Source organism: Gasterosteus aculeatus, chromosome 1, assembly GCF_964276395.1.
Source record: "Gasterosteus aculeatus chromosome 1, fGasAcu3.hap1.1, whole genome shotgun sequence".
NCBI lineage: Eukaryota > Metazoa > Chordata > Actinopteri > Perciformes > Gasterosteidae > Gasterosteus > Gasterosteus aculeatus.
In genome coordinates, this window is record NC_135688.1 from 14,260,064 (window position 1) to 14,287,661 (window position 27,598).

Below are 27,598 nucleotides of genomic sequence, written 5' to 3' on the forward strand. Positions count from 1 at the left end.
GCTCATCGCTGGTCTGCATTCAAATGGCGCGAGCAAGCATACCCCCGTAATGATGATGATGGTGAGCAATCGTTTTCATTCAATAAGCAGAAAATAAAGAGCAGCTGTGTGCGCTGTGCAGGTGCCTTGATGCTGGAACTGTGCAATGCACACAACTTGGTGTGATGGAAGCAGTCGAAATGCCTCCCACACATGTTAACCCTCATTTATCTTCAGGACACAGAAAGCAGAGGAGGGAGGAAAAAGAAGCCACCTGTTCACTTTCATCTCTGCGAGGAATGTAATTATTTTGAGAGGTGTGGGTAAGTAGGAGAAGCGTAAGCTCCATAAGTCGCAGCCATGCTCTCTGATGTGTGAAGAAAAGTCGGGAAATATTGCGCCAGTTAATTTGGTTTCTTTGGATTCAAAAACCTGAAACCTCCTGTGTAAATTTGTCTCATGAAGCGCAGCATTGCCGAGAATGTAACGTGGAGTTAATATATAATAATAAGCATCCCTCTTAATCTCATACAGGCGATTGGTGGCGACAAAAGATATCTGGTTTCTTCCTCCAGCGCGCTGAGCTTTCAGTGCTGAGAACTCATGCTGTTTAATGGATGGTTGTGGTTCCTCTCACAAGGTAGTCTTCCGCTGTACTTCCCTAATGTCAGAACTTTATTTTGCTAAATATAACTGGCTCCAGGGCTCCTGAGGTAAACTACAGTATTTCATCCACATAGACGCTATCAGTGGCTCGTGAAAAACTGTTTCGTGCTTTAATATTTTCAAAGTTATGTTTAATTTTTTTGAAGGTGAGAAATATAATTGGAATACATTAATTAAAGCTCTTAATCCTCTTACGACACGCTGTTGCGAGTTAAATGGGTCATCAAGTACAGGTTATCATGAAATAGAGTAACAGAAAATAATGACATTAGCTTTGCTTTTACATCTCTTTGAATCCTTGGACACCTTTTGATGACCTATTGACCCGACCGCAATGCACATTGAAAATATATAATGTAACAGCACAGGAGTTACTTATTACCATTTGTGGGGATTTTTAGAGTGAGAATTGTGTGTTATGAATAACAATGCCTTTGAGGTATGACCTGTAGACCTTTAGCCAGAATAAAATGGAGCAGTGGAAGAACTGCTTTGAGATGAGCATCATTTAATTAATGCAGAGCAGAATTAAATATGAGCTGTTTCTTATGTTCCAAATGTGACCAGCATCTGTTATGGGTTTGTCGATTCATTCTCTTTCTTGTGCATTTAGTTTTTTTTCACAGAGCTCGTCAGGCTAAGCTCTTTTCAAAAAATGTTCATTTGTGAATCTACACCGATATCAAGCTGCTCCCCCCCGCCCCCCCCCCCCCCCCCCCCCCAACTCCCCCCTCCACTCCTTTTGTTTATTGACAACTGTTGGCAAATATCATGCAGCATGTGGCTACAAGTGATTAGCGATTCTCTTTCATGCACACTCGATCTAGATTTCCTGGCTGGTCTGGTCATTATTATCATCTTATCATGAATTATGTACTTGGTGGAAGATTATTGACTGTTCTTTCTACAACTCCTAGTCAAATCAATGAGGACGTGTAATACAAAGGCGGGAAGGAAAGTTTTGTGTCCAGGCCCAGATGAATAAAAGTTTGTATTACATGCGTTTCGAGCACAGTTTGCGCCTCAGTGTGAATTAAACCCTTAAATGTTGTACTTGCAACATCATATACGGCCAAAAGAGCCTAAGAGCCAATTCAAAAAGTATTCTCCCCACGAATGTTGTACTTTAAAATAACAGCAGCAAAGAAACATAAGAATAATTAGCCAATATAAAAGGAAAACATTAATTGCTGGATCCATTAGTGCATCCTCAGCCAAACTAAAACAGCGGAGTGTACACAGCAAATTGCACATGGAGGGGATGAGGGGTCTATTGAGTTGTTTGCTTGTTATAATGGCAGTTGCATATTTTTGTAGTCATGACTCCCATTCCCTCATCATTTCCATACCAGCTGCGGCAGTAAGACCACACTGTCAGAAGTGTATTCGTGCTTCTGCACTACGGAGGCAACCAGATAGATCTCCTTGTGAGTTTCTTCTTGAGGTAGTTTGCCATTCAGCCGTTACGGCGTGAAACTATTAAGACTGGGGGGCTGGTCCTGTTCTAGTTTTTTGAGACAAGACTGTAGCCTCTTTGCATTTCTATAACTAATTGCCCCGGGTGCACAGGGGTACATTTATTCTGCCGTCGAGTGTAAATCCACATACATCAGTCCAGCTTTTCTACAGTGGTCATTAATATCACTTAAATTGCTGTCAGTATTGCATTATCCTTATTGTCTCCATTATTATTACTCTGGCCTCATGAAATATAGCCCTCACGCTAATTCCTACAGCAGCGATGATGCCAGAGTGCAGAAATGTTCAACTGATTAGTAGGAAAAGGGAAAAATGGAATCAAGCGTGACATTTAAAGCAGAACGAAGCTTCATCCGTCCCCTCTGCGCGGGGACCTTGAGCAGAGCCCGGTACAGAAGCTCTCCTCCTTTTGTTTTATGTAGTAATCACACTGCTTTCTATTCAGATAACTGCACGGTTTCTGTTTCGAATCAAAGTATTAGTGGTGTGTGACTCCAGGTACGTTGACATACAAAGTACATGGATGGCAGGTCTCATTTTTCCCCATTCGCCATCTTAGCTCAGTGTGCTAGAAGGCTAATGTTGGCGAATTAATTGCCATGAACACAGAGTACAGCTGAGGCTGATGGGATCAACGTTGCAGGTCATCATCACGTTTTTCACCTTATGACGGCCCGGAACAAAAAGTCAGCGGGTTCACCAGAATTATTAAGATTCATCCTAAGGGTATATGAACGTGTGTTTTCCAAACATCTGGGTAAAGTTGTTGAGATATTACTTGATCCACGCCTCAAGGCTTAATATCTTATTCCCTCATAGATTTAATGCTTCTCTTTTTTTTTCTTTCTACCTAACCTGCTCCCTAAAAAGTTCAGACGCAAGCAAGCGTGTCCTTATTGCTTGTGTTGACCTTCTCACCCAGAGATGATTGCTTTGCCAAAAATGTGAGCGATTTTCATTGTATTTCATCCACCTCTTAAAGGCTTTGTGCTTTTTAAAGCATTATTAAGGAACATCACAGATGTAATAATGAATGCATGTAATTGTGTTAATAGTGTGAAAGTGTTGCTCAGCTCCCTTCAGTTTGCTGAAATATAATTTCATGTGCATGAGTCATAGCTGCATTATAAGCAGTGTGAGAACATTGGGAGTGCATTGTCTGTGACATGGTGTGATTTGTCCGCATTTGCTCGCCTGCAACTGTACTCTGTGACGGTGAACGGCTTTCTTAATATTATTAGTTTCAACCTGCCATCAGTTAGAGATGTGACGCCACTGATTGAGGCTCCGATTGAAGCTGTCCAATCCGGTTATGTGAAGCAAATTGGTGTAAAACACAAAGGGGTGATACATATTCCAGCAGATAATGATGATCTCTACCCCTCAGCCTTTAAATCCGTACAAAGTAATCAAATTAAGAGGCGACCGCAGGACAAATTATGTTCCTTAGACACACAAAAGTAATTATGCAGAGAGCAGCAAAATGCACAGGTTCTGAGACCGATGTTGGTGCATGTAACTGGAGTGACATTTAGGATTAGAGGTATTGCCTTGAGAGAAGCAAATGTTTCTCCAAGCAGATTTGATTACAAATTTCCACCTCAGATATTGTGAGTTATACCACACCCGATAATAATCTCGTACCAGAACAATTTGATAAATCCATCTGAGCACTCTTTTTTTTGATCGTATCATTTTGAGTGTTACTGTATTTCTTACAGCAGCCTAATAAGACAAAGCTGGATCGTCTCTTGGTGTGTTATGTATTTCCAGAGAAGCAGATTGTTGACAAACATGGAGATAAACAAGCGGCCTTTCCTGCTGGCTTTTGTTCCCGTCCTTCCACCCCCTCCAGCCCCCCCCCCCCCCAGGGGAGATTAGCAGGTAGTGGATAGATTGAAACCAGACAGAGAAGGGATGATGAATCAAAGCATCAGTTCCAGGAAAATCACACACAGTACCTCCGTGTTACAGTGAGACTGATGCTGCTCCTACACACGCACACACGCGCACACACACACACACACACACACACACACACAAGGCTGTTCATCTGCTTTTCAGCTTTCCCATCCATTACACTCCATTACACTGTATTAACTCATATCTATTTTATATAGTTTGATTAGTTTTGCTGCTTCAATCAAATATTAAGCAGTCAATAAGAACTGCAGGGCTTTCATGACGACAACAAGAAACATAAAAGTCGAAAAGAGATCAGATGCAGCAGTCACAAAACATGCAAATTGGACACAAAGTTGTACAGGCCGTCATGATTTTTACCCCCAACGATAAGATCCGAACAGCAGTGAAGCGGCAACATTCAATCATCTTTCAAGAGATTTCTTTTTACATTGTTTGTAATCACTCACCACATTTACATTTACAGCTTGACAACCCGGGCTAAAACTTTCCGAATAACAAATGACGATGTGCAAGGAAGCCACCATTGCAAAACACGCCAAATGAACAGATCCATCAGGTGTTCACGGATATGAGAGGGACGTATTCATCTCTGGAATGCCACTTAGTGACACCTCCTTTGTTTTGGGATACTTAAAGTTATGCACCCGCCTTCATTTTGTGTGTCCTTTGGCGCATTGACCTGATATGTCTATGACAAGCAGATACATTGCTTCTCCGTTGTTGTGTGTAAAAGGCTGACCACGCGAAACGCACTCAACCGATATACAGGTGTGACTCCGCTGATGTCCCGACCAGCAAGTGGCTGAAGGTTTTGTTGCTAAATCTGAAGTGAAAAAAAAAAGCCATTAAAGTCCTGTTAGCACTGGAAAGCACGGGGGCTGCAGTGCGCTGTGCACGGTGTGCGCGCTGTGCACGGTGTGCGCGCTGTGCACGGTGTGCGCGCTGTGCATAAAAGGAAATCATTGCCGTGGCTGAAAATGCCACCTCCTGATCTTTTAATTTGAAAGCATCCCCTATTCTTCCTTGACCTTTCATGTAAATTTCAGGCCTTTCACTGAAGGTGAATTCATATCTGAGCAATGATGGGAGGCAGAATGCATTCATATGGGGGGTAATTATCGCTGGGTCCAGGTATGGTTGCACAAAGAAATGTAGATTCATACTTCCACTTTGGGAATGGATCATTCTCTTCCTATTTTTGCATTGATCATCTCTGCTCATGTGCAACTGGTCTTGGTGGCATTAGAGCCCCTAATGAGGGTGGCAGAATAGCTTTAACGCCACACAAGGCAAGATATTAATGGACAGGTACACCTGTTTTAGCAGCCTGTGTAGATCACAGGGCTACAGAACGCCATGCATGCTTTCCTACAGTACGCCAGACCCTAAACACTTTTCAGCTCCCCAAAAGGCTCTACATTCAGACCAAAAATAAAAAACAATTGCAAACTTTCCATCCGAGATTTGTTATCTGCATCGACCTGTTGTTTGTTACAGTTAAAACCACACATTAATCTCTAACATTCCCAAGTTGCCTTGACATCTTTATGCACATCCTCCCACGCCGTTTTTTTTTTCTCCTCTCAAGTAGTAACAACATCAGCTGAGCTGTGATGCTTTTGTACAAGAAAACACTGCTAATTGAGCCAAGTATCCCTCTGGTAGGCATTGCAAAAATCCCAGTCGACTCCAATTAGCAATGTTTTAACAATGTTAATCATATTTTTGTATGCTCACTCTTGGGTATTTTTGATAGGAATGTATTTCCGATAGCAAGCCCTTTGCTACTGGTCTAAACTAAATGATGCAGAAAAAGCATTGCAGGACTGTGGCCCCAAAACGTCACAGTGTCTCCTTGTTCAAATATTTGCAGAGCTGGCTGAAGAGGCACAGAACATCTGTTACCTCATCAATATTGTTTGTGAGATTGTCCCAATCCATGCAGTCAAAGCTACGCTGCAAGACATGAGAGCTTTGATCCCCACTGCTGACCTGCCGCTTTAGTTCCTTCTCCCTCAGTCGCCTCTCAGTGGGGGGGGGGGGTCTCTTGAGCCATAACTCAAAGGTTTCAAAGGAACTTATTCACCATCAAAAGAGCAGAAGCACCATGCCTCCAACTTTCAACTGAGAGGTGGGTTCCAAGTGGAAAACCTTCCTATTATAACGAATTATATAAAGGTTGTGCCGGAGTCAGTCACAGAATACCCCTAAAAAAGTGTTGTGTGCACTGAATGACTGCAAGCCCCCTCCAATGGGAAAATACAACATGGCTTACTTTGAAGAAGATGAGGCAAATGGGATTTTATGCATGTCTGTGTGTGTCATGGTTTCCGCAGCTGGTTTAGGGAATCTCTTCTAAATTGATTTGCAGAATTTCATCTGAGCTGAAAAGTGGCCGCCTCAAGGCGCAGTGTTGCACTGCGACAATCATCCACATCCCCCTTTGTGCTGAGGAAAACAGGAAGGGGGCACTTGACTCAGGTCAAAGCCTCGGGGCAACTGCTTCCAATTGTGTTCTTCTTTTGTGTCGGGTGTTATTTCATTGATGGGTATTCTATCACCACAGCCAATAGGTTAGAGCCAGCAACACCTGGCTCACTTTAGAGGACAAAACGGAAAAACATTTTTTGAGGTTTAATTGCAAATTACACCCGTGCTACTTTTGATTCAAGCTGGATACTTGTGGGTTATTTCCACGCACATGTTTGTTCATATCGCATCCACATGTCTTTTTTATTTAATGGGGATTTGAAAAAAACGTTTTTCTTTTTTTCTTTTTATTGTTTTTGTCTACTGCTACAGTTAGTGCTTTTTTTCATCACACAAGGACTGTGGAACTCTGCTGTCACGGTGACAATTGGTGTGTCCATACAGTCCACAAAGCAATTTGGTTGTCCCAGGCTGGATGGAGCTGTGGGGCGGGTTATCATCTCGAATCAGCAGCATGCTCTCGCTGAGTGCTCAAACAGTGATGTCTGAGGGGCTGATGGCCATTGAACTGCATAGCAGCTCCCGTCAGGGAATCTGCTCTCATCCACAAGAGCTGTGTCTCTCTGGCTTTGAGATCGCACAGTACAAAGATTGTTTTCAAAAAGAGACACAGACCTTCATTTTGATCCTATACATCTCTTATATGTGGATTTGATTTTCCCGAGACGTGTGGGTGTCTGAGTTGGGATTGTAAACCAAAAAAAAACACCAAGCCGTAGAAATAAGTGGACATATTTTTCCTACACCTATTTTTCTGATATATTTTTTTGAAATCATCCCCTGCTATACTTTTCAATTTTTTTCCCCAAACATGCGTGGTAGTTGTGTTGCTCTTCACTGTAAGATATTTCTGCTTTTGATATGTTCTTTGACGCCATCTGGTGGATGCCCATTAGATCCATTTCACTGAAAGTTATAATCCCATCAATACAATTCTCATCCAAAATCTGTTTGTATTCATGGTGTTTGTATCTAAAAGTTAACTATTCAACATAGTATTATTTGGGGTAAAGTTATGGTGCCCCAAATGTCCTGACTTTTTTTCACTGTGATTGTTTTGCTGTTTCCTAAAGCTTTTCTTCTGATTAGTTGTGCAACAATTAAACAAATTTGGTCATGGAAAACGAAGTATGGGGTTGAAATGGCAGATAAGCCGGGAAACTCAGGAGGTCTGTTTGCAAACCTCTCACCACCGTACTGCTTTGTGTAAAGTAGTATTTCACCATTTCATATAATTTATATGATATGATGATATGATAATTTAACTATAAATAATAAGATGTGTCAAATCTGAATCTGAATTTTTAAATAACTGCCAGTTATGAAGGATCACCTATTCATATTCAAGCCTCCATTACAATATTTGATCTTTTTCCCTTTTTGTATTAGTGCAAATGCCCATCCATCATGGGACAACCACTAAAAACAAACAATAAGAACAGGTTTATGTGACGTTGGTGTGTACAAATCCCTACCACATTAATTAATGAAGTATACTGGCAAACGCATTACAAAAAAGATGAATTATATGCTTGCATAACAATAAATAGACCTGAATACGGTCTGCAATAACTTGAGATGTAAAGATGTAAAGGGGTCGTCGTGGCGCAGGGGGTAGAGCGGGTGAGCCGGGTGGTTCGAGTCCCCAGCTGCCCCATGTCTCCAGTCGAAGTGTCCCTGAGCAAGACACCTAACCCCTAATTGCTCCTTGGGCAAAACTGTGGAAAAGCCATTGGTTTAAAGTGTAATGTAAGTCGCTTTGGATTAAAGCGTCTGCTAAATGACCTGTAATGTAAGATGTAAAGATGCACATTGAATACATCTGTAAGGATATTTGTATTATTTTGATTCACTTGTGATATCAAGTTGCATATATAAATACATTCTATGCTTTCACCATATGAGCATAAATGTAGGCTTTCTTGTGACACCACAGAGGAATTCAATTACATTTTTAATATCACTGTGAGCGGGACTGCGCGTGGAACCACGCACGGGGCCGCAGATGTGCGTGAGAGCCGGCTGTCACCGCGGCCCTGAGCTGAAAGCCGACGCTTTGCATGAGCTTCATAATTGAGGAGAACGCGCGCACGGTGGCTGCTGGGAGAAGGAGGGGGAGGGAGGGTGAGAGGGGGGGCGGAGTCTGTCTCTGCGGGGCCGATGGAGGAAGTCTGAGGCGCGGTGAGAGGGGCAAGTGGATCGCCTGGAGGGTCGCTGAGTGACACTTGGAACCACTCCTCAAGTGGAGATGGAGTAAGCAAAAAGAGGAGGTATTTTTTTTATCATCTTTTCAAATGTTGCCTTTTCTTTCGCACTTTATTTCCGGGCGTTCAACATGCGGCGCTTTTAACTGCGTTTTGTAACGTGAGGCTGTAAGATAGTGTACTTGCTTAACGTAGTCGGCCGAAATGTGAGTCGCAGTCCAACTTAAGCGCATTTTAAGGAGATAAGATGAAAAGACTTTGACGGAAATGGAGTTTTGCACATTTCTAAACAAAAAAACAGCTCTTAAAGGGGAACACCACCTAAATGAAGAATTCCCATATGCGCTATTATTCCCGTGGCCCAGCGAGGTGCGATGGATGACAGTGAACGCGACCTACTTTCTCTCTCTGTGTGTGAAAACACACTGCATACTTACATAGATGACGTGTGGGGGAAGCATTTTTTGAATCCACAGATGATTATATTCCTTTCACCAATAGGAGCTTCATTCTATTGGGGTGTACTTATGGACTCATGTCATAGCAACATATCTCCCGATGCATTGTCCAAGCAGCAATAACAACTCTCTAGTTTTTGCATTTGGAAGAGAGTTGTCCATGTTAACTCATAGTTTTTGACAATAGGAATAACTTTAGAAAAAATGTCTGTACTTCCCCTTTAAAGTATTTCATTCTTTACTTTGCTAAATTTCCGTATAGAGGGCGTTGTGTTAATAACACTCAATGGAAATCATGTTTTGGTAAATTTAAACATGTTTTCACACAATCATCAAATGGGATTCTTTCAGCTGGAAAGGATGGGAACTGTTTAGTTATTAATATGTGTTACTGTAGCTGTGTGAGTGTCCAAGACGTCACGCAGGCTGAGACACACTCCAGCTCTCGGGTGTCCCTTGATGGAGGTTTGTTAAATGGTGGTGTTTTCTTATCGTATTTCTGTTGTTATTGAGCAATGGGGAACTTTTTGAGTCGAGATCCACTGTGTTTTTACCACAGTCAACATTTCCAATTCTAAATTCCTCAACATACATGTAGGTTCAGTTGACTCTGCAGTTTGGTGCTATTTCTGCAAAACAAGCAGCAAATAGTTCCTGCAGAGACATAAATAAATAATCTTGATTTTAGCTTAATATTACAGCCATCTGTGAATATTTTTCCACATTAAACTAAAAGCGCCTCTCAAATATAACTCTCAAACTCTCAAACTTTGCTTTAAATAATGTCTCTACTATCATCATAAAATAAACTGATGCAAAACAATTACTTTTCATATTCATCACAGCAATTCCTCTTTTGTTCAATATGATTGAAGATCTTTTACTTAAGTTATGTCATGTACTCAATAAAAACACAGGCGAGGAATACCTTTTTGTAAACAGTTCTGTATTGATCCTCTTTAGCACAGAAGAAGAGGATATTTAAGGATTTCCAATCTCATTCTCTCTTTTCCTCAGTGTGTGCTTGCTTGCAGGCAGTGATAAAAAGGCTTCAGCAACTCAATTTAACATGTCTTTCCTTTTTGATATTTATGATCTCTTTAAAGTTACACGGATCACCCTCTTAGCTATCCACTTGCCATAAAACCACTGAATCGTTAGTCAACATGCCCTCCAACTAAAGTAAGTAAGTTTACCACGTTGGGCGAATGCTCCAATATCCATCATTTTTACCCCAAAAAGGGCGTCAATCCTGTTGACGAACAAATGCATAAGAACCTAATCAGCTGAATGTAACTGATACTAGTGTGCGTTCACCTCACCTGCTCGCTTGTTTTCAAAGGCCAGTGTGCTCAGCAGGGAAGCCCCCTCCCTCCCCAGCTTGATAATAGGCCGGCAGGGCAGGGAACAGGTGCAGATTGTGCACTTGTTTGCAGCCCTTGAATGGTCCTTTTGTGTTTTTCGCCGCTACCCAGACCCAGAAACTGTGCAGAGAACCGTTCAGGTAAATAATTCACTCTGTAAAGCTTCCGTTACCGTTGCAGAAAGTTGCGTGTCTAAAATGTGAAGATGCTTGTATCAAATGTCCCGGACTAGGAGACGTGTCTGACAAGTGGTAAAAAGGTCGATTTTTGGTCATTTTGCGATTCCTTCCGCAAACAGTTCCACGTGATGCTGCTTCTCTGAGTGTAGAGAAAAAACACGTTATCGTGAAAAGGCCCTTCCACCAAGCCGCTGAGTGTGTTACGTCAACGTTTGTCTACTCGTTGCATGAGTGTGTGGCTCAAGGGTCCACGAGCGTAGCTGAAAATTAACCTTCAGCTGGTTTGTGCTAACATTAGCGGCCTGATATCTATCAATTATTCATCATGTTCTGCTGTGCCTGTGCAAAGCTTAATGTGTCTCACCATGGAAACAGCCTTCTGTCTCCGCCGGAGGGTGTTTCAGCGGCCACGTTGACTCCGACCTCGTTCCTCGGTACCAGGCTGTCCCGATCTGCTCCACATTGTCGTACGTGCGATGGAGCGGGCCAGCCTCACAGTTTGTCGCTGGTTTCATGACTCAACTTGCTAATTGGTTCGGTTTGTTGACAGACTCGACAGATGTGGATATAGAAGTAAGTAATACCATCATAAGTCTTATACGCTATCTTAGTCTTTTTTTTTAAAACTTGTTTTCCTCATTATAGGTTATATTTATTTGCTTGGCTTGATTTCCGTCTTGCATGAAATACAGTCATAGTTTCGTACTCACTTATTCATTTAAAGAGGGCATATTACGTCTCGATGGTGTTTTGTTCCTGGCGTTCATTTTATTCATTAATAGATTCATAAACTGCACATTTTATATGTTTGTGGTATTTCTTGTCAGTGTATTTTTCTTCAACACTAGAGGGTGCACTGCTACTGCAAAAGCTCATTTCTTACCTCATGTTATTTAGTGTAATGCTACATTATGTTACTACACTACACAAGTGTGCCTCATGTACTTACATCATTACATCATATTTTACCCAAGAGGACAAACATTTCCCGATGGCAGAAAAAGTACAAATACAAATTGATCTTCAAACGTTTTATACAACCAAAAGTAGAACACTTTAAATGTGTTTTTTTGGACCCTTGAAACAATGAGCCGGCCTGTTGGTAAGTTGAGTAGAGAGATCGCAGGCATTTTAGTGATAGAGGTTGAATGACACCAAGTATTTCTGCTGACTGGGGATCATGTCCTTCCACCACAAACACAAAGCATGCTGTTAAGACATGTCTTTTACCTGCTTGTTCTTTACTGTAACAACAAGAGGGTTCTCAGACAATGTTTTTATGCAGGTCACAACCAGGGCTCATAGCTAATTGTAATCCGACTCTGCAGGTGCGGTAGCAACAGGATGAATGCACTTTGTTGTTTTTGACAGTTTTCTCAAGTGTGCTGCTGCAGTTAAGGGGGTGGGGGGGGGGGGGGGGGTTGGAGGATGAGGATGCTGCATTCCGTTTAGAGTGTTTTCTCTAGACTGCTTTTCTCTCTGACAGGTGAGTGGAAAGTGAATTTACTGACTCATTAGACTGAAGGAGAACTCACTGCACGGAGGGATCCCTGTTTTACAGCTATCTGTTCAGTAACGGTGATGATATTTTGATGCAATGCTCGACGTGTCATTTGTTATTCGTGGACACATGGCTCTGTTTTGTTCAGCAAAGCCATTTCTCCAAGAAATACGTCAAAAAGGGTGTATAGGCTGGTTGTTCCATGTTCTAACTGGTTTCTCCTTCCTAAAAGAGAGAACACCTTCATCCCCCTACGTACACTGGGTGTTTGTATTGCTGATGATGTAGGGTGGACTTGGAAAAACTGGTTCATGTTGGAGGCGTGTCCTGTCTGACTTAGTGTTTGTTTCGGTAGTTGAAAAAATGAATAGAGCACAGGCAGCGGGCTGTGTGAATGTTTCTCTGGACTTCAGTGTTACTTGATGGTTTCACACCTCCCACTTATTTCCTCAATGACGCAAGCTATAAACAACAGGAAATAATGCAGTGGGAGGACAACGTGGCTCTCGGCGCACGGACTTGGGGGAACGTGCTGATGTTGAACTGCTGGGCCGATGGAAGCAGTGGGGACCTTCTCCGAGATGATTTGACTCCCTGTCAGACTTCTCTGATTGGGAAGCGGAGTCATTGTGCGGCCGTTTAGACCGTAACCCTCGTCCATGCTGGATAACGAGTTCGACATTTTTGGGAGAAATTTGTTTGCACCTCATTAACGCTGCCAGAAGCGAGACGTGTGTAACTTTGATCTGTGGATTCCAAGACAAACACGGGATATTTATTCTGGAATGCCTCCCGGGAACGCAGTAGGCGGGGATGTTGTAGTCACAGCGGCCTCTGTTTCCCTCTCCCAACCTGTGCAGTTATGACTTTACCCGTGAGTTCTCCTGCCTTTTTGCTGAAAAGAGGAGGGGCCTCTTAAGTCATCCAATAGCTGCCCAATTCATGACTGTTTTCCGTAACTCGCCGAACTGCCCTGACAAGTGCAGGGGTTAAAACACGCCAGCCGACCGGAGCTGACAGCTGCGGCTGCATCTATGAACAGCAGGAGAATCGCTGCCTTACCAGGAGAGCTTTGCGAGGAAGGAAAAGGAAGAGAAAAAATAGACACTACACAGAAAAAAAAAAAGGGTTGGAAACCTGGCACGGCTTCAAATGACTTTTTCGGAAGAATGATAGATGTAGGCTCACTGGCGTCCAACATGTCTTTAGAGGGGAGTGCAGTGAGAGACGTGGCTGAGAGTGAGACGGATTGCTCTGAGGCACTGGATGAGGTTGTCCTGGGGCGCATCGCCAGCCTACCTCTGGATCCTTTCCCACACAAAGACTTCAGGGGGAAGTTTAAAAAGATGCGCCACAAGCAGAGGCCCACCATTCTTGAAAGTAGGTACCACTTTGACTCTGCGATTAGCTGTGCCAATCGCCTCAAGAATTCTGATTTTCATCTGGGGGCAGCGTCTCTGTTTTTTTAAAAATGTGCGTGCGAATACCAGCAATACTACCGTCGCCACTTTGTGAAATACCTCACCTCCCCATTGTATTTGTCACATTCACCAAGAAATCTGATGGCTTGTTAATAATGGAGTCAGATAGAGCAAGAAGACAGCTTGTGTCACAAACCAGCTCTATGTTTGACCTCACCTTCCCAATTGTCTCCCAATGTTTTTAGAAAAATGAGCATGAGTTAGACAGTAAAGAGTTGAAGACAGAATATGAGAAACAAAGATGAACCAAGAAAAGGCCAGAAATTAGGGGGTGAGAAGAGACTCAAGGGATAACCGCAGAGATGGCTGAACTGGACAGACATACTTTACATTCCGGACATTCATCAGAGCCTGATAATGCTTTTAATAAGTGCTTAATGTGTCGGAGCCCTTGAGGAATATTTTTTTTTACAATATTGTTTTCTGGCAATGTGCTTCAGATTTATTGATTTGCCAAAGGTGTTGCTTTGAGTCTGAACAGGCTGCCGCTGAAGCTCCATATATAGAAACCTGGTAATTATGGAAGGATTACTGAAGTAGCCCTGCTTTACAAAGTGTCGCTGATCCCATGCGGTGTGCCAGCAAACTGTCAGTGCTTTACGTCTAAATGTTTGGCAGCCGTTGTGCTCACAAGGTTCAGATAATGTGCTTTGCAATAAACATCATATTTAAGCTTCTTCAGAGTGGAACTTTGTCTGATATGTTCATGATACTCGCTCCCAGCTGTGCGATACAAATGTGTTATGCTTTTTTCTAGATATTTGTGAATGTGTACAGCCTGCATCGTGGCTGTCCAGCATTGAGACGAGTCCACTAAAGTTATTACTGCTTTTATATAGGACGCTCAGAACGTTGCATCAACTTTTTCCTGTTTAACATCTTTCCTCCCAGGACAAGTCCTGCTTACCAGATTATTACCAATGGAGAATAATTCAATCATTCAGTGTTTAAAGAATCTATTTGCGTATTTCCTGTTCTCAGTTATAAAGTGTTTCTCTGTGACTTTAAATGGAAAAGCAAAACCTGTAATAAGTCCAATTTAGTCTAATTAGACTATAGTACTTCTTATCAGCGTTTGTCTCCAGACATAAACATAAGGCCCATGTAATAAGTGAAAGATGTCTTTCTGAATACGCCCTGATCATATCTATAACAGAGTTGCTTTGTGGAAGCAACAAATATAATATTCACCAGTATACAATTGGAGCGTTTTCACTCTACATTTAAGCAGGTCCTCGACATGCTAATGCTAAGAGACACCACAGACAAACTAAGCAACGCTTAGCTGGGACATATGGATTTGAATAGTAATTATGATTTTCAGCAAAAATATTATCCCCACTTGAAGTGTTGTGTTAACACCACTTAGGACGTGACTTAAAAGTGATGACAATTAGGATTAAGTACCAAGTATTTCCCCTTTAAGGCAGACTTAACAGTCTCTATGAGGATAAGCAGTAGAACTGCTCTGCAAAGTGTACACATGTCACCAGTTTTTACATACTGAAAAATGCAAAGCTCTCTGACTCCATATCCCTTGGAGTGTTAATATATACACTTTGGGAAGCATAACAGGTTGCGGACTCAACCCGAATCAGGAAACATTTATTGCCAAAATATGTCAAACAGACAAGGAATTTGTCTTGGCGGTTGGTGCGTGACAGTAGACATTGTAACAATAGACAAGACAGCAGTGCACAAGTAATACAATAAAATAAAATGAAATGCTAATGCTAAATGATGATGAAGTCACATCAGCACTTTTTGGACAAGGGGGTTCATCACGTGGGGGTCAAATGAAAACACAGCGGGGCTTTTGTAAGGAGGGGGCAGCCGGGCAGCAGTGTCTTGGGTATAGTCAGGACACCGAGCTCCTGAAATGTGTGTTTACCAAACACTGCTGCAACGAGCGACGGCTTCTCCATCACAGAGTGCGTTACGTAAGGAAGGTCAAGTGGTCGCCGCTTGATGGACGGACCGAGTGCTGATAGGATTATGTTGAGAGTGCCGAGGGGCTGCAGAGTGAGGGGGGGGATTGGAGGATGTGTCGTTGATGACATGAGTTTGCTTTTTCAGTTCTAAGTATTTAGGCTGTTTTTTCAACAGAAATAATTTATTTATTTGCCTTTTTACCTTATATCTTTGCATTTGTAAATGAGTACCTTTGAGCTACTTTAGTTTTTTTGATAAAATTATTACTATGTTATAGGCCTGGGGGAGAATTAATAATCCCCCTCATTATTATCATCAGAAAAGTCTATGTCTAAAGGCACGCATCATATTTGACAAACGTTGTTATAGTTGCTGCGCTCAAGGCAGGTTAAAGGTCAACAGTCAGCCCCTGCCCCCCTGTGTGCAGTTAATCCTGTCTGCCCGCTGATCACTTGCGTGTCTTTTTCCTTCCCCCCCGCTCTCACAGATGTTGCCTGCTATGTGTCATGTACTTCCCTCGTTCTCCATCTCCTCTGCCAGTGGCAGCGGCCTGTCAGATGCTCCCAGTCACGCTGAAATACGCAGAGGCCCAGCGATGACATCGTTATCATGCCCCGCACGCAGACAGACAGTAGTTATTATTAACCGCGCTCGGCTAAGAGGATTGCTTCCTGCACTCTCAGCCTCCGCGCAGTTATTTAAAAGGAGCTTGCGTTGCCGCCCACTGCCTGCCACGGCTTTGGAGAGAGAGAGAGAGAGAGAGAGGGAAAGGAGGGAGAGAGAGGGGGCTGATAGCCAAGGACAGGACACAAGAGGAGGAGTAGAGCAGTGCCACTGTGTTTTCTCAGGGGTTCGTCAGCACAGCGCTGTGTGCGTCACAGAGAGGTGACAGCAGGAGGCTACCTGCTTGTCCCAGCCCAGCTGCTGCTGCTGCTGCTACTGCTGGAGGGATACCTCAAGTAAAGTGGGGTGGGTGGGGGGCTGGGAGGGGGACACCCGAAGGCAAGCTGCAGCCATGGCCAGCCAGCAGGACTCCGGCTTCTTTGAAATCAGCATCAAATCCTTGCTGAAATCGTGGAGCGGCAGTGAGTAGCAGTTTGTCTTGTTGTTGTGGTTTTTGTCCTCAGCTGACAGAGCTGCCTGACTCCACTGCGGAACCTGACTTTTTATAGCCTTTTGTCCCTGTTGGGGTTGGCGGTTGCTTGTAGCATAAAGAGCTGAATGTGCGACATGCCAGTTGCTGCAAAACTTGGATACATCATACTTTTAGCGAAAGAGGCGCTGCAAGGTTTTCAATGGTCTCATAGCAACAGCCGGGGGAATCAGCCATTGAGCAAGAGTTTTTGGCTGGAATAAGTTGCTCATTATACACAGGCGCGCAGTAGTGTGGCCCGCCTGCTATTGCTCAGTTTGTCACGAGTACTATATTGATGTATGCAAATGATATCTGCTATTTTTCTCTCTTAGCCTTATTTGACTTCAAACCGTGAGTCTCTGACAGAGACTAAACGCCTCTTATTAAGTGCTAGGGCACAGTAATAGGATTAGAAGAGGTTCAGCTTGGCTGCATATTCTATCCAGAACTCACAGCTCCACTACTTCCCATCATGGCCCATTAGGATGGGATAGGATGCCTCTCTGCATCTGATTCGTGGGGTAATTCGGTTTTATATAAGATAGGACAGGCCCCTTTTAAAGATGCACTCTCTTTGGAAGAAAAACAAACAGAAAAGTGGATATGGTATATAAATAGTCGGTAAACCAGCAGACCTCAGCAAATGAAATAGTTGCAGTATAGATCCCCAAAGTTCATAACATATATGACATGTACGTAACAATGCTTAAGATCCAACGTGAGTGACAGCAAGTCAGCTGCATCGCTCATGCAGTCTGGTAGTGTTGGCTATTGAATCTGAATGAAAAGAGATACAAAAGAACATGCCGTCCCTGTGCAAACACTCAACACATTGAGCCATCTCCCGATGATGTTGCATAATCCTCAGTGTGGGGCACTTTGCTGGTAAAGGCACAGGCACACACATTGTGCTATATTCACCGTGGCAACAGTTATGCATTTAACATTTTCCGTGAATTCAGACCTCCTACTCATATCTCTGCTGTCGTTTACATGCACTGTTTTGTAATAATGCACAAGATGGCAAGAGAGACAGTTTAGTTTCATCTAAAATCCAGAGGATTCCAGACATATTGACAGCTGATCAAGAAAGGTAAAAGATATTCTATGTATACATCTCTCTCTCTATATATATATCTCTATATTTTAACTGTTGAATATATAAGAGTTGAACAGGTTTTAATAAGACTGGGCACAACAGTCTCCCTGCTGTTCATCAGATACTGTTTGCACTTTCACCACAGAGTAAACAAAGTCGAGGTCCATTTTTCCAGTGTCCTATCATAAGTCAGTGTGCACAGCTCTAATAAAACAGCAACAACCAGTGGCACAGAACCGGCATTGTGCCGCAGAGGCGTCACGTCTGGTGTTGGAATTGCCCAAAGGCCGGCCCACCATCGGCAATCATAGCAGGAGATGAGCTGCACTGAGCCAAGCACGGCGGTGTCACACATGTCCAGTTCAGTTGTTTCTGTTATGAAACACTTTTGTGCTAAATTTTCATTTAGTTTGGTAGTTTCCTCAAATTTCTCACCACATTTTAAAATAAATCCTGTTTTAGCTTGAAGCTAAAAATATTCAAAATAATGTTCTAACATTAAATGAAATTGCAGAAGTTACTCATAGACGAATCCCTTCCGTTTAGCTGGAAGAGACGGGCAATGTGGAGGAGGCGTTTTTTACGGGCAGAGACTTATATAAACGAAACACAGCCTCACAGCAGGCGGCAGTTTCCAGGACGATGTCAGCTTGCTAAAACGGGTCTCGTGGTCCATAGTTTCAGACTGAAACGGGTCTCATGGTCCATCGTTTGAGACTGAAATGCGTCTCATGGTCCATAGTTTGAGACTGAAACGGGTCGCGTGGTCCATAGTTTGAGACTGAAACGGGTCTCGTGGTCCATAGCTTGAGACTGAAACGGGTCTTGTGGTCCATAGTTTGAGACTGAAACGGATCTCATGGTCCACAGTTTGAGATTGAAACGGGTCTCATGGTCCATAGTTTGAGACTGAAACGGGTCTCGTGGTCCATAGTTTGAGACTGAAACAGATCTCATGGTCCATCGTTTGAGACTGAAATGCGTCTCATGGTCCATAGTTTGAGACTGAAACGGGTCGCGTGGTCCATAGTTTGAGACTGAAACGGGTCTCGTGGTCCATAGTTTGAGACTGAAACGGGTCTCATGGTCCATAGTTTGAGACTGAAACGGGTCTTGTGGTCCATAGTTTGAGACTGAAACGGGTCTCATGGTCCATAGTTTGAGACTGAAACGGGTCTCATGGTCCATTGTTTGAGGCTGACATTTCCATCTGCTTTCACAGAAGTCTGTAATCACTCCCACCATTTGTAGTGGTTTTTGGGACACTCAAACTGTGCTTTGTAATAATGTACTAGTGTTCGGTTCTCATTGCTCTATTGGCTCCCGCTGTTGCTGACCTCTTCTTTTGATAACTATTCAAACAAAAATGTCTCACCTTCAACTCCAAACGGAATTCCATGATAATGATGATGATGAAGCTCAAGTGGCTTATTCTTATTTATTTAAAGATGGAAATATAGTTGGTGTGGCACATCTGGTGGTTAACAGGGTTATTTCCTCCTGACCTTAAACTTTATGATCTAAACCAGGCGACAACATTTTTCCCGCTCATTACGTTAAGTGACGCAAACGTTTCTGTCAACGCCCACCTTTGTTGGAGCACAGTGGACAAGTACAGTGTCCCTTTTATACTACTATACAGTGGTGTAGGAAATGGATGAAATAGTAATGTTTTGCACTTTTGAAGCCTAGAGATTGCTCAGAAGTCCCTGACAGAAGTGCACAGCCAATGCTTCTCCCAGCAGCTTGATAAAACGCTCCCGATGGTCCATGTTGACATTGGAATTTCTGGTTCAGTAAAGGAGGTCAGTAGTATCTAAATATCCACCCACTCTCTTCACAAGTGAGCGCTAAGGCGCTTGTTTACCCAGTGGGACGGTCTCTGAAGATGCATTTGGTGAACTGCATTCTTTGCACGTGTGTGTGTGTGTGTCTCCGTGTGTGCAAGAGGGACACTTGTTAGCCTGTTTGCATTGTCCCCTCGGGAGCACCACCATGCTCAGGGTGTTTCCAGCATGGCGATGATGTAATGCACACTGTGCCCGCGCTCCTTGTTTGCAGAGTCACATGTCCCATCTGAGTCATAGACACCGAGCTACAGAAAGGGCTTGCACACTGGTTGCTCTCTTCATGGGAGAATCTTGATAGAATCCTGTGTTGATTTATTTGACTTAACAAGTTGTATCCCTTTTTAAATTAAATCAGACACGCCTGCATCTACACTGGCAAGTCTGAGATGGATCTGATTTGGCTCGACCACAGTGGTGCTTAAGGAGTGAAGTGTGCCGAAGCAGCGCCTGATGAACAATGGTGTTTACACTCTGGTGCTCTGTCCCTCGTGCTTTGGAGCGGTGGGCGAAAGGGGAGGATTGCTCCGTCAGTATAGTGTGTACCCCGGGTTAAATATAGTCACACAACTATGCCACCATAGCATGTTAGACCTCATCGCTGTGGCTCAGCTAAAAATTCCCGCCTGACCTTCACTCTTGGAAGGCGCCGGGTGGTCACAAGGCGAGAGGAAGCCAAACGCAGAAGCAGCTCCCTGAGAGGGAGGGAAGGAGAGGTTCTAGAGGTTGCGTGGGGACCCGTCCCAAACACTACCCTCACTTTTCAAAACACGCCCCGTCGTTGGACGCCATGGAAACTACGCCCAGCAGGACGTTGCCATCTGACACGCAAGACATGGACGGCGGTGGATTTTACAAGCAATCGTTTGCCTAGATTCAGGACAAACCCTGGATACCATATCCCCCTTCCCCACTATGGACGGGACGGCTGTGTGCTGGAGTAAGGCCAGCGTCATCAGCTTCATCAAGGGCCTGGGTAGGTGCTGATTTGACCGTGAGTGAGGGGGAAGCGTGTTCTGAAAGATCGTCACACGTGCTGCGCATTCCATGAGAGATATCCAGACGCTTTGTGTCCTCAAAAGACCCGGAGGAGCAGACCTGTTTACTGGTACCGCGGCGTTTCTTCAGCCTCTTTTGTGCAGCTTTTTCTCGCACAGCGGAAAATTGATTTGTCTAATTCCTCTTTGAGTAGACTATAGAGATCCTTAAATTAGATTGTTGTCAGGTTGTTAGGTGTTGTTCTTTACCATATGGTACAGGCCTAGAGTGTGATGAAGTACTGATTATAATGTTATCTCACATTAATTCATCATTTCATACACTAGTTACACAAATATCTCTCAATAGAAGTTGAATTTTGCATAAATACAAAGCCAGTCAGTACAGTACTGTGCTTTGTCTTAGTAAGCTCTAACCTAACCAGTTTTTAAAAGGATTTGAAACACTTGTGATCCATAAATCAACAAGCAAGGGAAACAAAGCTCATTCTGAACATAACGTCTGGTGTTCGATATGATGCTTTGACGGATGAATTGTTCTCTGGACCCAGTGCGGGCGGTGCTTTGTAGCTGCTGATGGGAGTTCTGTCCAGTCACATTTATTTATTAGACTCATACACTTTAACATGCTCAAATTGCGGCGGCTGAAGGAAATGTGGTTCACATTGTGAGGCAGTTAGTCTCTTCTGTCCGCTCTGAATATTCATCACGTTGGATTTATGGCAGTGTGGGTGGTGGACGTGCAGTTAGCGCTTGCAGAGTTTCGGGCTTAATACAAATCTCACAGTTCTAATGAGATGTTTGGCTGCAGTTCTCCGCTATATTTAGCACTTTGGTGTCTGGAAGCAGCAGAGTGTAAAACTGAGGTAAATCTTAAGTTGTGTTTTAGTTTGCGGGGGTTTCACGGCCCGAGCCAGGCCATCTGCAATTAAGCGTGGGCCACATCATAACACTGGCTGAAGGGTTGGTGACATGCACAAGATTTTTTGCTTCCCTCAAAGGGCAATGACATCTTCGGTACGAAATGAAAACACCAGCTGCTGGCCGTGGTGTTTTAATTTCCATATGCGCTCTGTTCACTGTAGCAAAAGGAAAGGGAGCAGACTCGGGGCAAGCCGGTGCCCTTTGGACCGTCCACCTCAGGAATGTTCAACATGTGCAGAACTTTATGTCCATGTTTGGGAGCTTCTCAGTAATTCTCTATTTGGTGATCCCCCTTCGTAAACACATCTTTTGCTGGTTCTGTTCCACTCATTTGGGCCGGAATTGAACAACTCAACTCAACCATCTCATTCTTTCTCACTCCGCAGCCTCGCCTGTGGGGAACGGATACAGCAAACCGCCCATCCCTCCAGTCTGCTGTCCGCAGGGAGAGAAAGGCCCGGCCGCCATGTTGCCCATCAGCATTGACCCGGAGAGCAAGCCGGGCGAGTTTGTTCTCAAGAGCCTGTTCGCCAACTTCACCAACATGTCAGAGCGCAAGATCCGTTTCATCATGGCTGAGCCACTGGTGAGTCGCCAGAGAGCAGGAACCGAAGGGTTGCTGCTAGTGATTGCCTGTCGGCTGTCACGTGCTTCAGATACAAAACAAAATCAAAAAAGTATGCTGTTGGTGTTCAGATCAAATATGGTCTAGTCACTGCTCAGCGGAGTTGGCATGAATATGGGAAGAGTGCCGTTTAAACACAGCTCGAGTAAAGATGTTTCCAGTTTAATCATTTTGGAGGCTGGTGAAACTGTAATAAATTATTCAGGAAGTAGAAAGCATTACAACAAGGTACGCTATTGCTCCTCGGCGTTTTTCCTTATTTGCTGTCCTGTTTATCATGACCCCTTCAGGGTGTCCCGACCCCCAGATTGTGAATCACTGCCGGAGCTTGCGAGGATTTTGTTTTAACCACCTAATAATGTTGAGTGGTACCCAAACTGCAGAGTCCCAAGATAATCATATGCAGGGGTTGATTATTGATTGGAGAGGAAAAAGGTTTCACCTGTGGTCTGCTTTTCAGATTTTTCCATCAATTTCTTTCTTTTTTTTCCATCAATTTCTTTCTTTTTTTTCATTATATATATACACACACATTTATATGTTTTTAATTCTAATTTAAAAAGATTATGATTCTGCCTGTTTTTCATATGATTCATAATCAATGAAATGTATTTCGATATATATATATGTTTTTGTAAAGCATATCTGGAAATTACTATCCTATAACCTGTGTTTAGCCCTTGTTTTTTAATTTTCTGACTAAAGAAACTAATACAGCTTTCTTGAAGGTCAGATGAAGGTTAACGCTTCCAATGTAATCTTTGAGCAACGTTTTGTCCAGTTGAGGTTGAGGCCGGTCAGTGGAGAACAGCTGTCATAAATAATTCTGTGTTCAGACATTCAGGCAGACAGCGAAGCGCTTCTGCACAGCTCACCACCTGCTCCCAGAACCACATTAGTATCATACAAGTGCTGTTGAAAGTCAACTCAAAATGACTAACTAATCCATATTACTAAGAAAAGCCTCAGAGAGCAGCACCTGAAGCTTTATGTCCCCGAAGCATTGTTTACCACAAACAGTTGCCCTTTATTGTTGTGTAAATAGATTTACCAACCGGTCAGTCTACTTGTTTTAGGGAGTGTGATTTATAGGAAGCTGTTAGTCACCCGTCCCGGTCTGCAGGAAAGTGCTAATTACCACGAGGAAAGTGTGCACCATGTCGTTTCAGTGCAACTCCCTTGAGAGAGCTGCGAGGAGGATGTGTCTCTCCGTGTTTTTCCTTTCAGTGGAGATTCGGCTGAGTAATTGGTTTCACCCCTGCCTTGTAGTTATGGGCATACAGTTATCCCTCCTGCTCATTGTCTTCAGTCCAGGAAATTTGCTTCACTCTTTGCTTAATTACAGACGACAGTTAATTTGCAGAGAAATAATGTGAAAATGCTAAATCTGTGAGATAATTGAATTCAAACAGCGTTGCTGTATCAAACCGCCACAAAGGGCTGTTAAGTCCTTCAAAGGTTGTCTGTGCGAGAGTCTTTAACGTTTCTCCCATTCTAGCAGCGATTGCTCCTCAGGTGTAAGCATTTGTCCAAAAAGGAAAGTGCAGCTGCAGGATAGAGAGAGCGACGTTACCATCAGCCAGGCACACCTGACAGCTGCTTTGGGTTAATCATCAATTAAGTGATGAGCTGTGAATTGCTGTATGGCCAACAAAGCAGCCGGGGGACCAATCTGCCAGAGTTGAGTTGCAAAACGGTAAACGGAAGCAGATTATTTTATTTGTGCGAGGATAGATCAGCTGGCAATGCAAACACACTCCTATTACTGTTGTGTGTGCGTGTGTTTTGGATTGTGTGCCCCAAAGCTGTGTTAAATACCTTTTAAAAAAAAAGAATAAATCTTTGTAATTGTATCGTCTTCATTCTGACTTCATCCCAGAAGATAACAACTTGTTTCAGTTGTTCAGGCACTGTGTTTTGTTTCTATACTAACTAAAGCAGACAAAAGGTTGTGGTCATTTTTATTGTTATGATGAACCTGATCATTAATGGGCCATTTATCAGTGACTGTACATTGAGGATTTACTTTAATTCATTTACTTACATCTTAATTGAATTCCTTAAATGAAATATGAAAAGGGCTGCTCTTTTGAACCAATTATAAATATCATCGGAACACAAAATAGTAGTAGGAAGTGTATATTCAGCAAGTAGAATGTGCTACTAACGATATCCAGAAGTCAGGAGAAGACATCGTAAGACCCAAATCCCCCACGAAGGCCTTCGGCTCCGATGATGGAAGACTGTAATAATGGGAGCTGTCATGCCCGTCCCATCTCTAACATCTGACCCTGCCTGCGCATGCCCGGCTTCAGACTGATTGATGGCTCTCTCATTAGCGGGGCTGTAATGTGTCCCCGTTTAAAAATACTCCACGCTGTCTTTGCACGTGGTGGACAGAGTTAAGAGCCACAGACCGAACTTTGACTTGGTGCAAATACAAAAAACCTACAAAAGTTGTATAATGACACCTTTTTTGTGTGTTTTTTTTAGGAAAAGCCATTAACAAAGTCACTGCAGAGGGGAGAAGATCCTCAGTTTGACCAAGTAAGTGGTGTGAAAAAGCAAAAACAATCAATTTCACACAAGTTTTACAGTATAACCTGCGAGTGATTATATGAAAGAACCAACATTGAACTGCAAGGCAATATTAAAATGCTTGAGTATGATGCACTGTACCACCGAGGGGCCGACGGTGAAAGCTCTGCTCACATCCCAAAAGGTCTTTCATATTCGGTCAAAGGCAGGAGTGTTTACCTTGAGAGCTGGCGCTAGCTCTGCGCTAGGCGTGACCAGCAGGCCCTTTCGCCACCACAGAGGTGTGCTTGTGCTGCTGCGTGAGGCCATTCAAGCAGCCACACAGAGCCAGGTTTCTTCTCCGGCCTCGTGCTGAATGAAGGGCCGCTGTGTTCCCAAAGCCCGACCAGACCCTCCTCCCTTCCTGTGTGCCCGGCCCATCCCCGCCCGTTCCTTCCTCTTCCCTCTCCCTCTCCTTAGACTCAGGGAGGCTGCCCCATGGGCACCTTGTCTCTCTGCAAAGTCCGAGAGAGGCCAGCTCACCCTCCGTTCACAACCATGAAATGAAAAACGTAAACTAAGTATCTTGTGCTGTTTGAATTTTTGTTGGTTGCTGTACAAGTAAACAAAGTGAGCGTTGATCGGCTATCTCTCACTTTGGTATGTGGAACTGCCAAAACGCTCACAAGCCTTTGCCCGATGTTCGTCTCGTCTTCTCCCTCCAGCTGATAAGCACCATGAGCTCTTTGGCTGAGTACTGTCTCCCCTCCATCCTGCGCACGCTGTTCGACTGGTACAAGAGACAAAACGGACTGGAGGAGGAGTTGCACGAGTACCGGCCGAGAGCCAACACCAAGTCCAAAAAGTGAGAGTTACTGCGTCGATCACTGCATGCTGCAACAGTGACGTAATGGCGAAGCTCATATGTACAATTGTAGCAAACCTTTGCCCTCGTTTCTTTTCACCCACAGTGACGAGCAGCAGAGAGATTATCTACTTGAAAGGAGGGATTTGGCCGTTGATTTCATCTTCTCGCTTGTTCTTATAGAAGTTTTGAAACAGGTGACTTGGCTTAACTGTTGTGCCCAAGAGCTTCCTTGCTTATTTGTATTTTCCTGATGTAAAACTCACTTAACAAGGGGTTGTGATTCACCGCTCCGGAACAAGGATGGTAATGTCTTTTTTGAACATTCATTCTCATGCAATTGTGTCTCCTGCTTGTAAACTAGATGTCGCTCCACCCAGTCCTCGACAGCTTGGTCAATGAGGTCATTCATTTGGCCTTTAAGCACTTTAGATACAAAGAGGGGTAAGCTTCTGTCTTTTCCCAACACCACCCCTTCTTTCTTGTAGCTTTAAGTTCCTCCTAAGGTTTGTATTTTTCTGTCTCGTGTTGTGTTTCCCACAGGTATCACGGTCCTAACACTGGCAACATGCACACTGTAGCAGACTTATATGCAGAAATCATAGGCGTATTGGCCCAGTCCAAGTAAGTAGCAGAGACAGAACTATGATTAAATCATTATTGTTTTATATATCGCAGTGGTGTCATAATGGTTTTACCCTTCGTAATTCCTGTCTGCCCTACACCTCAATGTTCAAGAGACTGTAACAGACCCAGGGGACGACACAATCTTGGACAGGTTCCCTTCCCACCAAACTAGGACTGGAAATGTCATGTCTGTTTATTTGACGTTTTCAGATCATTGCTGCAAGGAACAAACCCTTAAAATAGAGATATGGTGGATGAGCCCACTTCATCCCTCCTTTAGAAAACTGTGCAGAAGACACTTTACTGGGGGGCTTTTAGAGAGATCTTTTACTTTTCTCAGAGGTCAAGAAAGAAAGAGGTCAATCGTATAACTGTGAAACAAAGGTATTCCGGTGCAGCTCATACTTATATTTGGTGTTTTCTCAATATGAAGTAAAAATACATTAATCCTCACTTTATTAAGATGGAAAGCAGCTGCACTCAGTTTCGTACGAGTACACTACCAGGCACCCGGGAAGAGATTAAGAGATGCTCATCGTGAGCTCCCATGATGAATTATCTTCTAAATTTAGAACAGCTGAAGAATCCCTTCTCTGGTTCAATTTGGGCAAAGGATCCGCTGCCAGGCCAGGAGTTTATCGGAGTCTGCATACCGAGGCTAAGACTTGGTGTTGATGTTTTTGGGATGTGTGCTTCCTGCATATAGTGTCTATTATTCTCCCCCCGTCACGACTCTGAAGTGAAGGAACGTTTTTGTAGAAGTGTTGATTTGGGATTTGTCTGACGCAGCTATACAAGAATGTCCTTTTCATTTCTTTTAGGTTTCCTGCTGTGAAGAAGAAGTTTATGGCTGAGTTAAAAGAGCTGCGGCAGAAAGAGCAGAGTCCCTACGTAGCGCAGAGTACGATTAGCCTCATCATGGGGGTCAAGTTTTTCCGAATAAAGATGTATCCTGTCGAGGACTTTGAAGCCTCTTTTCAGTTCATGCAGGTACAACAGACTTCCATAATCGACAATGATTATCATAAACCTGCCTTTCTACAATATAAAATGTCTATGTGTTATAAGTTCATGTAGCTTATATTTTCTTCAATTTGAACCATGCATGTATAGTTATAGTATTGGAAGTGATTGGCTACGCTGTTTTTTGAAGGAGTGTGCCCAATATTTCCTGGAAGTCAAGGACAAGGACATTAAGCATGCCTTGGCTGGTCTCTTTGTTGAAATTTTGGTTCCTGTTGCAGCGGTAAGTTATAATTTCAAAATACAAAATATTGATGTGAAAGTATTAGATGGAACTCT

General features: G+C 43.4%; 1 protein-coding gene across 14 annotated transcripts in view; it reads left to right on the forward strand.

Moving 5' to 3' along the window:
* Nucleotides 1-8,675: 8,675 nt before the first annotated feature.
* Nucleotides 8,676-27,598, forward strand: part of frya (furry homolog a (Drosophila)) — a 45,428-nt gene continuing 26,505 nt past the window's right edge. For 8 of the 14 annotated variants that reach the window (XR_013467031.1, XR_013467022.1, XR_013466971.1 and 5 more), the window contains exons 1-9: nucleotides 11,565-13,626; nucleotides 22,049-22,248; nucleotides 24,781-24,834; nucleotides 25,530-25,669; nucleotides 25,776-25,866; nucleotides 26,034-26,113; nucleotides 26,213-26,293; nucleotides 27,118-27,286; nucleotides 27,450-27,542. Coding sequence is in view for 11 of the 14 variants with exons in the window: in XM_078098504.1 (XP_077954630.1) it covers nucleotides 13,281-13,626; nucleotides 22,049-22,248; nucleotides 24,781-24,834; nucleotides 25,530-25,669; nucleotides 25,776-25,866; nucleotides 26,034-26,113; nucleotides 26,213-26,293; nucleotides 27,118-27,286; nucleotides 27,450-27,542 (1,254 nt within the window). In the remaining 3 variants the exon portion in view is untranslated. Of the gene's footprint in view, nucleotides 8,811-11,121; nucleotides 11,319-11,564; nucleotides 13,627-16,411; nucleotides 16,745-20,529; nucleotides 20,717-22,048; nucleotides 22,249-24,780; nucleotides 24,835-25,529; nucleotides 25,670-25,775; nucleotides 25,867-26,033; nucleotides 26,114-26,212; nucleotides 26,294-27,117; nucleotides 27,287-27,449; nucleotides 27,543-27,598 lie in introns of those variants that run through there. The other 6 variants (XM_078098509.1, XM_078098514.1, XM_040171969.2 and 3 more) reach the window with 4 other exon arrangements.